The sequence below is a fragment of the Vidua macroura genome, chromosome 2, assembly GCF_024509145.1.
Source record: "Vidua macroura isolate BioBank_ID:100142 chromosome 2, ASM2450914v1, whole genome shotgun sequence".
Taxonomy (NCBI): domain Eukaryota; kingdom Metazoa; phylum Chordata; class Aves; order Passeriformes; family Viduidae; genus Vidua; species Vidua macroura.
The window spans coordinates 85,418,692-85,431,398 of NC_071572.1; the positions used below are offsets into that span (position 1 = coordinate 85,418,692).

Consider the following 12,707-nt stretch of genomic DNA (forward strand, 5'->3'; position numbering starts at 1 on the left):
TCTGCTCTTGTGCCAAGGTCCTCCTGCAATGTTGTAAAAATAATAGGATAAAAATCAGGATTAAGAAATGTCAGTTTAGTCTTATTTTAATTAAAAAAAAAAAAAAAAGAAGGACATACATATAATAGGATGAGGGAAGGTAGTTGGTTTTGATCAAGGTTTTCTTATTCCCAAAATATTCGCTCTTTTTTTTTTTTTTTTTTTTTTTTTTTTAATTTAGAAAGTCTGTTCCAGTTAGGAGCAATTGTTCTTACCTATAGGCAAAAAAATCTATAGGTAGGCAGAGAATTTTATAGAGGGCTCCTATACAAAAAACCTTTTACAGAGTGTTTTATAGGGATTTTAGAATAGTTGAAGAACACTATCAAACAGCACAAAACAGTTCAAAGACACTATTTGTAAAATATTTAATTTAAAAAAGTAGAAAGAACAAATAACTTGGGATGGTCTTTTGACAATGTAAAATGTCTGAACCCAGGGGGCTATGGGGCTATTACAGGAGGAAAACAGGGAAAGGTTGTGAAAACATTATGTCCCAGGATTCATTGTAGAGCAAGAACTCTTTAATTGCAAAAGTTTGCATTGAGTTTAGTCTGCTTTTGAGTTCATTTAGGATAACTTCCTTACAGGATTTTTAATTGCTAAGTCTTCCCATTCGTTTATAGAAACAGTGTATGCTGGAAATGCAGTGGTTGCTTTTTTAAATTGTCTAAAATAGCTGAAGATTCTAGCCATGTAGCATCTTGCACATCATCTGCACATATGCTTTCTTGTTTCACTCCTTCTCCTCATGATTTTTGAAACTTGCACAAAGAGTTAACTGATCTATATACAGAATATACAAAGTCCAAAATTACTGAACTTGAAAAAAAATGTTCCTCTAAATTTATCAGGATTAGGAATGGTGTTGCATTGAACCATAATTGTTAAGATTTCAGGGAAAAGGATGTTGGTAATATTTTAATTCTTGGTGACTGAATTCAAATTTGTGCAAATTGATAACCAAAGTAACCTTTTCAGCTGTAAATGGTTTCAGAGTATGAAGAATGGTCCTGAATGTTATGTATCTTAGTGTCTCAGGATCTTAGATAGAAATTCACCAGTGACTGCTGCTTTGCAGTCATAGTGTATGGCATAATATTCAAATTGAAATTACCTATCAGTTTGGAATTCTTTTCAGAGTAGCGAAATAATTTGATTATGAACAGCAGAAGTTCTACTTGAAGTTAAAACTGCAGCAAGTAGGTAACAGGATGATTTGTTTCTATTGGGTCTAAAACGATGGGTATTTCAATACTTGTTGCTGATGACAGAGAAATTTTAGTTTGGTCTTTCATATTGAGGAAATAATAGGTTTTTTGTTTTGCATGGTTATATGAGCAGTCTCAATTGAAAAAAATATTTCTTATTTAGGAAGCTTTTCCCAGTTTATTAGACACAATGAATATTAGAGCAACACTATTACGTGCAGTAGTATTCTAATTTATCAGAAGAGAGGGAAATACTCTCTCTGGACATCACAATAGTTTTGACACTTCTGGCACCTAGATGGAAAGGGAATATTTTATTTTCATTCTATAAAACAACTTTGCAGGTTGCAAGGAAAAATAGTTAAGCTTAAGGTCATATTTGAAGTACAAACAATTATGTCATTTCCTATAGGACAATTGAGATTCCTAGAGAACTTTCATCAGGAAGATAATTACAAACCCCATAAAAATTAGATCTTTCTCCTAATCACTTAGATTAAATAAGATTTCCCAGGTTTCTGAATATCTTTTGTGGGCCTGTCCTGGATGAATATCAGGCAACTGGAAAGGAGAAACAATAAACATTGGCCAGTGATGACTAAAAGAAATCTGCCAAATATTTCTTGTGCCAAGTTTAATGTAATCTCACTAAGGACTTTTCTATACAGAAAAAGACTGCAGACTTTGTCGTAGTCTGTTCAACATCTTCAAACACAAGTTAACAGAAATCTCTGCCGCCCAATCTGTACACTAGAAATTTTGGTCTCTCATTTGAAGAACTAAATAATATACCAATATTTCCCTCATTCCTTTTGTGTTTTTAGGGTTTGGACTCAGTTCCCTTTATTTCCTTCATAAAACATCCATTTTCAATTGAAATGTTGGTTGTTTTTTATGCTGAAGAGTGGCAGAAAGCTCATTTGTATATATGACATATATACATTTAAGAGGTATAAATAATAATATATTTCAAGATAGTAATACTATTTCTAGAAAAAGTTTTCCAGACAGAGTTCAAAGTTCAATGTAACTGATAAACTAGTTAAATCAAGTATGAGTAAAATATGGATTATAAAGTGGTGAGAGTAAAGTTATATTTAAACTTTAAACACTTTTTTTCTGCTAAATGTGACTTCCTTTTACATTTTTTCCTCTATAATTAGGAATACATGAATATCTCCTCCCTTAGTTTTAAACTAGAGTTTATTCCCTTCTTGTGCTATATTCATTATGATTTTTTTCCAGACACTGAATTACCAATTTTTCTTTCATATTAGAATATACTCCAGCAAAGACCTCTTTCCATCCAGTGATATGCACTAGGATTTGCTCTCTAACATATGAAAACACTGTTGGCACTTTAGTATTAATTCAGTTTAGTGCTTAGTTCAGTGCATTACAGAATGCAATTTCACATAAGCATTTTCAGGGCTTCTCAAATGATAAATTTATAGCTCAAAACCTGTCTGAGAGACATTTAAGTGGAAGGAATGCTGTGGACTGTTTCCTTAAAACAACTATTCCACAGTAAATTTCTAGGGACTTACAGCAGGGGCTGGTCCTTCCATTTAGAATAAGATTAATAGCAGGTGAGTCAATAAAGTCTTCCCAGTTCATTTAAAATATCTGCTGCAGACCGGATGCAATGGTGGGTATCATCATTATACTTGAATTAATTCAGTTTGTGCTGTCAATTTACTGTCATTATAAATGTGTGTATTCACGGCTCTCCCAAACAAATTTCTGGAGACTTTTAACAGTTCAGGTCTTCAGGGAAAGTGCTAAATATTCATTTGCCACAAAAAGGACTCACATCTTAGACAACCTTAGCTTGCATCACAGGTTATAGATAGAAGAAGAAATTGTACATGAACATTCTGTAAGCAATTTCTTAGGCAAAATTTTCTTGGGTTTAGATACATATTCACACAACAGATCATCATTACAATGTGGTAGGATACTCACCTTTTGATCTTTAAAATTATTTTAAAAATTTTTATGCAGCAGGATGAGTTATCACTCCTCAAAGAGGTTTCCCAGAAACTGAGAGGAAGATGCAAACCAGTAAGAGCCCCAATTAAATTTGTCTTTAGAGCTTTATCCAGGATAAAAGAAAACCATGTTAACATTCATGCACGATCTGATTAAGATCGGAGACTTCTTCGTGCAAACTTCTCAGATGAGCATTCTTAGTCACAGAGCTGTGAGAGTTTTATCATTTGTTAACAAAATAATGGCAAATATCAATCCATGCCTAATCTTTCTCCTGGGTACAGGAAATATTTGGCTTTCATTTTCTCCTGAGCATTCTGATGATGTTTAGCCAGGAATCCTAGAATATTTTCTATCTACTGTCTTAAATGTTTACCAGCCATTTATTCAAGTACTGACTGTAACCTGTTCAATTCAAAAGTAGGCCGCAAAGGAAGTTAAAGAGCTATTACTGAAAGAGTATGTAACAAACACAAATCATTTTGGCTGAAAGGATTTAAGGAACCTTCATGTTTTGGGACATGCAACAGGGTAGTTAATATCTGGAAGATTAATGAAAGAAGAATTCACCTCTACACAGCTGAATAAGAGGATGGTTTCTAGCAATCAGATTCTTTTTGGTGCCATGAAGGAAAAAAATTCTTATTGTATGGATACTGCAGTTTTCCCACACTTTTCATCTGAGGTTGTATGTCATGGATTAGCAGGCTAAATGAAGAGGTAGAGCAGTCCTTTGCAAAGCAATAATGTCTGATATCCTGTCTGTAGCTCTTTCTCTTGTTCTTAGCTGAAAGGACTGAAAATCAGAAACTGATCTTTTTTCTTTATTCCATTCTCCGTTTTCATTGGACCCTAGTGGATAATGTAAAGAATTTTAGCTGCAGTAATATCTGTAAATGTCTGAAATTTTATTACATTTATTCCTGTGATATGTAAGTGCCTCAAAATCAATATTTATCACATTGTTATCTCTTTTTATTCATAAAAAAATGAAATGCAGACATTATAGCTTAGGGTTCATAAGACATTGAATAGCAGAGTGTAGAACTCAAGTCAGAGATTTACAGTAAAGTTAGAGGAAAAAAAAACTTGTTAAATGAAATCCCTTATTAAAAGTAAACCTGATTTTCTGAATACTTTTTTCCTGTACTTGGGTTGGAGAGCAATTACTTTGTGATAACTGCATCATTGTAAAAAAATCTGAAGGAGAGATCTCTTCTATAAATACTGAGGTCCCTTTCTGGCTGGGTGACTAACAAGACATTGATGAGGTTAAACTGTGCTTTGTCCTGTGATATGCTCAATACTTTAAATCAGTGTCTTCTTTGGTAATCAGAGGCAGAACAAAAGGATTATTGGTTTTTAAATCTCCCTCAGCCAAGAAGACCCTGCCTGAAAGGGCAGAGACCCAAACATAAAATTTAAGGTGGAATGACATCCTTCAGAATGAAGGCCAGGGATAAGATTCACTTAAACAAACAGTACATTTGCCTTTTAAACCCATTTTTAATACCAGACCAGATGGTATGGTAAACTAGATTTATTTTGAAGAGGTATGTTTCATATCAATCACAAATTCAGTACTTTTATACCCAGATCTGAACTCAGGTGAACAACAAAACTTGGGAAGTAGGGAGTCTAGCACACTGTGTAATTAGCCTAAAAAATAGTGAACGATGGGGGTCAGGCCTTGAAAGGTAAAGGATTTTTAGAAAGGATGTATTTTCATGGGAAGGCAGAGCACAGCAGCATTGAGAACAGCATCCCATTGCTCTGTAGTGCCCAAACCACGTGAGTTCTGTGATTTGTTAGCTACTTGAAAATCGTATATTATGTTTTTATTCTCTGCTGATCAATTTTATTTATTGTTGTATTGAATGTTTGATAACTAGATCTAAAAAATGACTGAGAAGATTTTTTATAGCCCTAGCCAAACCTCTGTAAGAGAGTAATGTATATAAGTTTGAGAGAGATTGATTCCAGTGCATGTAGCTCAAAACCTCAATATTTCTTAAAAGTTCAGGTTCCTTTTAGCATCTAACACAAATGAACAAAAATCTTCATGAAAATGCAGGTCATGATTGTTTTGCCATCACTGACTCATGGTGACCAAAACAGAAGCTGGAAAGCTAAAGAGCCTAGAGGCACTAGAGCCATAGCAGAGCAATTATAGTGTAATATGGGAAGGTAAGGCCTTAACAATTCCCTTAATATCTATGCAACTGTAATGGCCTTCATGGTCTCAAAGATCATAAATAATAAGGATGAAAAATATCCCTCTGCAATAATAGAGTTTTGTTTCCTAATTTTCATAGGGACACCAAGCAATTGCTCAGTAATTTTTATACATTTCCTGACAGTTGCTGCAGGCACATTGTTTGCTAGAGTAGCAATAACCCAGAAGAACAGGACGATGCAAAGCATCAGTCAATCAGCATTTCATTAAGAGTATGAAATGATGGCAGGACATGTAAAGAGCATTCAGTACGTGTACAGATTGCGCTTACCAAAGGGACTCAATGTAAGTTAAAAACATAAGATTTGAAAAACAATATTGTCCCTTAAATGGGTACAGATGTACTGTATTATTTTAAAGGCAAGAATAATTTAATCCTATTTTAAGTTCTGTTTTTATTCAGGGCTAAAAAAACAAATGTTAAATACTATGTAAAAACTCAGCACAATTTCCGGAACAAAGCCTTACCCAAAAGCAAAATCAACCTGTTTTTAATTTCATTGAAGCACAAAACCTTTCAGTGAGTGTGAACAGTCAGCAGATGTCAGAGATTTAAACGAAACACCTTAGAAATTTAAGGCTCCATCATAAAACCTAAATGAACTATTTTCAGCAGTATTCACTACAAGGGAACATAGGAGATTCCTCTAACAGGACTGTAATTGCAATTGAAGTTTATATAGAAGAAATCTTAGAGGAAATATCGACACTACAAATCATAACAAATTCCCAAGGCCCAACTTCTGTATGGAAGGAAGCGGGATGTACTATTTTCCTTCACTGAGCCTTAGGACTCGAAAGAAGGTAGGTAGAAAAGATGGGTTTTTTTTCCAAAAAAAAAAGACTCCTAAGAACATCTGAGGAATGACAGACCATTAGGTCTGACTTCTGTGTCAAGTGTGTTGATAGAAAATACATAAAAAAGTATGATCATTAGGATTATATTCAGCACATTCACACATACAGTAGTCTTACTACACAGTCACATACCAACAACACAGCTTTTAACCAGGGAAATTGTGCTTCAGTCTGTATACAGCTTTCCTAAAGAGTCTGAGAGAATACAAATAGAAATGGCCAAGCTGCTTGCATTTCTCGTAATTCTTTACAGGGTCACCCATCAAAGGCTGTTGAGGAAACTAAATTCTTAGAGAGGCTGAAGTACAGCCCCATTTTCAATTAAAAATGGATTAGAAAAAAAATCAACCTATTGTATGAGTACCTAAACAGTTTGGAGAACTGAGAGAATGTCAGTGAAGACTTATCTGGGACTTCACTATTCAACATATAAACTATCTGGAAACAAAATTAACAGAGAAGTAGAGAAGACTGTTGATGTAGAATTATTTAGAATTTTTAAAATTAAAACTAACCCTGAAGAACTCCAAAAGGATATTGTGATAATAGAAATAGAGTAGATAGGCAATAAATAATATCACCACCAACAAATTTATATAATACGTAATCCTAAAAATATAATATCTTTATTAGATATTACCAGTAAACACCCTAGGGTGCCACAGTGTACAAACATCAGCTCAAGTACAAAACAGCTAATAGAGCTGAATTTTGTGAAACAAAAAAAAATTCCAAGGAAATAAATAGTATGATAGAAAGACCTACATCTTCATGATTGCTGTGCAGTTCTCATCTTCACATCTCAAAAGTGAGAGAACGGAATTTGAAGAGGTGCCACATGGGCACTAGGAATGTTTATTAAAGATTCTTTTTGAGGAAGGATAAATGGTCTGGAGTTTTTCAGTCAGTTAAAGACATATTTAAAAGGAGATATGATAGATATCCTGTAAAACCATGTAATTAGTTAACTGAGGTAAATCAGGAAGTAGTATTCATAGTCACAAAAAAATTTCAGAAAACAGTAAACGAAGTTACAATGAATGTAACTAATTTATAAATGTATTGACATCTTACAATCCAGTGGGAATAAATTTTATGACATATTATATGAGCAATCTCTTCAGTCTAGGCTAAGGAAAATTTTAGTTGGCTATCATTTTTTGATGGCCAGGTGTCATGGTTTGACACTGGCGCAATGCCAGCGCCCCCATGAAAATGCACCTTCCCTAAATAAATGCTGTGAGATGTTATCAGGAACAGAGCAGAGCAGGCCCAAGCTTAATAACAAAAGGGAAAAAACTTTATTAAACTACTATTAATACAGAAAACACATAAACTAAATCCAGGATGAAGACCTTTTAAAACATCCCTCCTCCTCCCAATTCCTAAAACACCCACCATGAAACATCACCTGGGATTCCTGATCAAATTACCACCCTTCAGATAATCAACACTCAAACTATCAAGGGAGAGAGAAGTCTCTCTTGCACCACAGACCCCCCAGGAAACACAGTTGCCACACCCTGTGTTTCCCCGTCACACATGGCAACCGCCCGGAGAAAATCTGCCAGTGTGAAACTCTCCATTCCATGTCACAGTGCTCTCACCACCATGCATGGACAGACTGCTCATAGGGCTCCTTTAAGGATGCTTTGCCACGGACCCAAAGATACAACAGTTCAGTTCCTCATCTTGGGACTACCGTCCCCCCCATTTTCCCCTGGGGCCAAGGGTCCAAGAACAGAAAATCATCTTCTTTCCCGAAGACAGAGGGCATCACCATTCCCTCCTCAACTTTCTTCTGTTCTTGGCATTCCAGTGCTTTTAGAAGATGAAGCAGGTCTCCTTGGGTCACCACTGCATCCCCTAAAATGCAGTCTCTATTGCAGGAGATTTTGGTTCAGTCCATGGCTAACAAGAAAAGTCCAGCCAAAAGCTACTTCATCATCTCCTCCCACCTAAATATTTCTTCTTCTAACATCTCAGGTCCCGGACTGTCTCTCTTCCACTACAAATCAAGGAGGAGTAATATTTTACAAAGCCCTCATTTCCTGGAAAGGGTTAAAAGTTCAGACTCCCTGGACGGCGGATATCTCGGTCCAGCATTCCGTCTCCCACACTGGGCATCACCCCCCCGCCCTTTCTCCTCCTCCTCTGCCAGCAAATTTCCAGGTGCCGCCAGGCTCTCTGTCACTTTCCCTCTGTAGGGAGGAACAAAGGCATCTCCGCTTCTCTCCACCCTTCCGTCCAGGAGCTGGCTCGGTTCCAGACCTTCAGCCCCTCGGCCTACCCGGACAAGGCCGCGTGGCTTCCCCTCCCCACCCAGCCCGTAGCTGGGCAGGGGAGCGTCTGCACTCTCTGACGACCGGAACCAAAAGAGACAGTTCTCCTGGGAGTTCTTGCTTTTAACCCCCTGTGTTCTCAGAGGCGTGTCCATACTTTCAGTGGTCACCCCAGGTGCCAATATCCAAACCTGACCACTGATTGGTTTGACCCAACTTCCTGGAAAAAATTGACTTCCATGTCAAACCACGACACCAGGCTTTACTTTAATACCCAGGACACACATGTTTTTGGTTTGTTTTTTTTTTTTTTGTTTTTCCTATTTAAAAAAGAGGGTTCATAAAGCAATATCAAAACACTGATTTAGTCATGTCTTGGAGAAAATAGGTCAGTATTGCTAGCACACAATACTTGCAAGGATAATTTTTTTTACAAAGAAATCTGCTACCTATAAAATTATTTATATAATTACATTATTTGAAATAATAGGATTTTATGCTTTCCTTTTCTGTAATTTGATTCACTTCTGAGACACATTTAGATTTTCTAATTAGACTTAAGCACCTGATGAAACATTCAAATGTATATATGTTCAGACTTCCTCTCAGAACCAAGCTTCTTTAGGGGCCTGAGTGACAGTGGGAAAATGAAAGCACAACCCCAATGGAAATTCCTGAGCCCCATAAGGAACATTTGAAGTCTAGGAATATATGTTTTACAATTTCGGTCTTATGTATTGTTTTTTGCTCTAGCAGGTTGTGGGTTGTTTTTTCATCCATCTCTGCCAACTATTATTCTCTCAGCTGTATATCTTGTACTCCTCTACTTCCATGTTTCTTCTTATGCTCATTTCTTTTCTTTCTCGCATAAGAGATCTCTTTTCTTTCCTGCCTTTTCATTTCTTGTTCCTATTTGCTTGCTTTAGATTTTTTTGGAGAATCTTGATTGATTTTTTATAGATTTAGACTTGTCTTGTTGCTACTTTTCCAATAAGTCAGATTTTATTCAGTTTTCCTCATCTAAAAATTGGAACAATTCTTACTTTGTTAAATACAGCCTTTTGTTCCCAACTATTTCCTACCTTCCATCTAACCAAACACAGCTGTTAGAGTCATATTCTTCTCCTTCCATGCTAGTTATGATATTTCCTCCAAGTGGCATCAAATACAAATTTTTCACTTCACCTTATAAAACATATCTCCATTTCCTTACTGATTTCTCATTTCCTAAAGTCTTGTGATTCTCCAAAGTTGTCAATCTCTCTACAGCAAATCTGAGATAACATTATTAATTTCCATTTTTATATTTTCCCATTTCTGAATGTTTCTCCATTTCCTAGAATGCTATCTTACAGCACTTAAAGTGTTGTCCTGAAAAGAAATCTACTTCCAAACTGAAAGTCTCACTGAAAATGACATAACTGAATTTTGCATGTCTACATGTCTGAGTTTGTATCTGTGTACACAAATGCTTCTACATAATATGAGGGTTTTTTTCCCTGATCTTAGAAGATCCCCAGTCAAACACAGGATGATATGTTGATTTATTTGTCTAATTGTCAGTGTGCTAGTAAACAAAGATTTGGTCTATGAAAATCCTTACTTTTCTATTGATTGCCCACTTCAATCTTTAAAAATTTAAATATTAACCCAAATTTGAAAAAAATAAATCCTTTCTTTGAGCTCAATGTTGTGCTGCTGGTAAACTCAAGAGTATATTTTAGTATATATACTGGACCTGGGCACAGCTCATCAGATCAAGTGAGGCTGTCTCCATCAATTACCAGCTTTACTGCTGGACAGATTTAAAAAGCAGGCCACGTATCTTTCTGTGATAACGGAAAACTGATGATATTTCATATTTTAAACATTCGTTATTTTCCAGGTGTGATGGGGGAATATGAACCAAAAATTGAAGTCCATTTTCCTTACATACTTACAGCTGCAAGGGGAACTACTGTTAAGATGGAGTGTTTTGCACTTGGAAAGTAAGTAAAGATTCTTTCATAATAAAATATCATTGTTTATTAAGATGAAACATGACTGGTTTGTGGTTTCATTATTTTGCTGGATTTTAGTTTTACAGACAGTCCTTACTGCACTCTCAAAATAACCAATTGATGAAGTAGCCAATTATGAACCCCCTGCCCAGCCATTTCTGTGGTCAGGAATTCAGTCAACAGTGTCTCTGTCAGAATGAAAAGTACCAATCTCCTAAACAAAAAGCAGAAAGGTTTTTTAATTGAAAGTTTTACCAGACTCACATCCATTGATTCACAGGGATACTATAAACCAGTAAATTAGAGTTTGTCCTGTACAAATTTCATATTTGGAGAATAAACAATATTAGCAGAGTGTTCTCCCCTCCCCCATATTCATAATTTATACACAAAACTAAGAGCACAATGTCTTGATCATGTCTTAACACACTTTGTGGCAGCGCCCACTCTATAGTTTCTACCTGACCTAATAACACTACAGTGTTTGCTATTCATGTCAAGGGGTTTTTAGATGTTTGTAGATAAAAGAGTTCAGGGAGAGAAAGGTTTGAGAAACTGAAACTAAAATTACTTCTATACAATATTCAGATTACAGAATACAGGATGAAATTGATAACATTTCAGTTTTGTAGTGGTAATTACTATTAGTTACTCAAGTTACTATTATGATTGTTCCCAAGAATAAGGATGGCAATGATTGTATACAGGCAGACAGAACTAAGAGTAATTTCTAGTGATTCAGAGATATTCTTTCTTCTTCACATATATGCTGCTAAAAACAGATGTTCCTTCAGTGATGTTTCTCTAGAGACATATAAAAAATTATAACAGCTAGGGTTCTTTCCAAAATACCTCATCAAATTCTGTGTGGTGTGTTGAATAAAAATCTCACTCTATTGAATTCTTTTCAGTTCCTATTCATAATGATATTCTTTTGGACATCTTCCCCCTAGTTTCCAAAGTTATGCTGCTAAATATCATATATCCTGCTTGTTTTTATAGTTCATGGCTTATCAAAAAGCATACAAGTTTCTTACAGCATGGCCTTGATTAAAAAAAAGGGAAGGATTTGTCTTTGTAACTTCTTTGGAGGAATTTCACAGAAGAGTTAGTCTGAGAAATCCTATATTTTGCATACCAATTCTTCTTATTTACCTAAGGAGTAGCAAAATATAGGAGGTTAGGAGTTTTAAGACAATAGTCTGGTTTCCTGAGGATCATTCCTCCAGCTTGTTCAGCAGGTCTCATTTTTCAGAGTGACTTTTCAAAATCTGTCTCTTCTACCTGAGAGGGCTTTTTAGGTGTTTTATAGTCCTTTTGATCTTCATGTGTCACTGGTCACTGGATTTTTTCTGTTCAGATTTTTCTCTTAACAATTCTTAATTTCTGACTAGATGATATATGTCTGAAACTTACTCTCTCTTTCTGTTTTTTTATGTTTGACCAATACCAAGATGCTCTCTGTGTGCAGGTCAACAGAAATTATACACAAATAATTAAAGAGAAATTCTGAAAAAGTTTTTCAGTTTTATATATTTAGATTCAGTGAAGTTCATGAAGAAAAAGGACATAGCCAAACCAGTCCAAACAAAAACTGGGAGACCATAGCCCACGTGGAGGGAGCCATTAGTGACAGCAGCTTTTGCAAATTCAGTCCCAACATAAATGTAAGCAGTAGTTTAGAAAACAAATGTGAGACAAGAACTTTTGTAGGGTAGAACACAAGACTTATGTTTTATGTAGTAAAGATGAGGAAAGAGGTACGTGACAGAGGACAGGTGAGCAATAAATTGAGAGATTCCCTGAGATGCTGAAAGAAATGAGGAAAAGGGCTGCTCTGTAGAGGCTGATGGCTCCAGGCTCTCTCCTGTCAGAAACACTGCCAAGTCAATAGTTGACAATGAGGCCCTTTTAGACTCCAGGCTATGGGTGAAGAAGCAACCAACATATTACTTATTTTCCTCATTTTACTGGAATTAAATTGCAGTAAACAGACCTACTGATATCTTCCACCTTCAGCACCATGAGATAAGTTTCAATCACTATTCAAAGAGGAAGGTGAAGTTGACAGGAAGGACTTCAATTAGGT

The 12,707-nt window shown here is 35.7% G+C and overlaps 1 protein-coding gene across 1 annotated transcript in view; it reads left to right on the plus strand.

Annotated features, from left to right (window-relative positions):
- Nucleotides 1–12,707, plus strand: part of CNTN5 (contactin 5) — a 238,293-nt gene that overhangs the window by 80,695 nt on the left and 144,891 nt on the right. Inside the window, exon 7 of the mRNA XM_053969809.1 lies at nt 10,504–10,606. Coding sequence (XP_053825784.1) covers nt 10,504–10,606 — 103 coding nt within the window. The remainder of the gene's footprint in view (nt 1–10,503; nt 10,607–12,707) is intronic.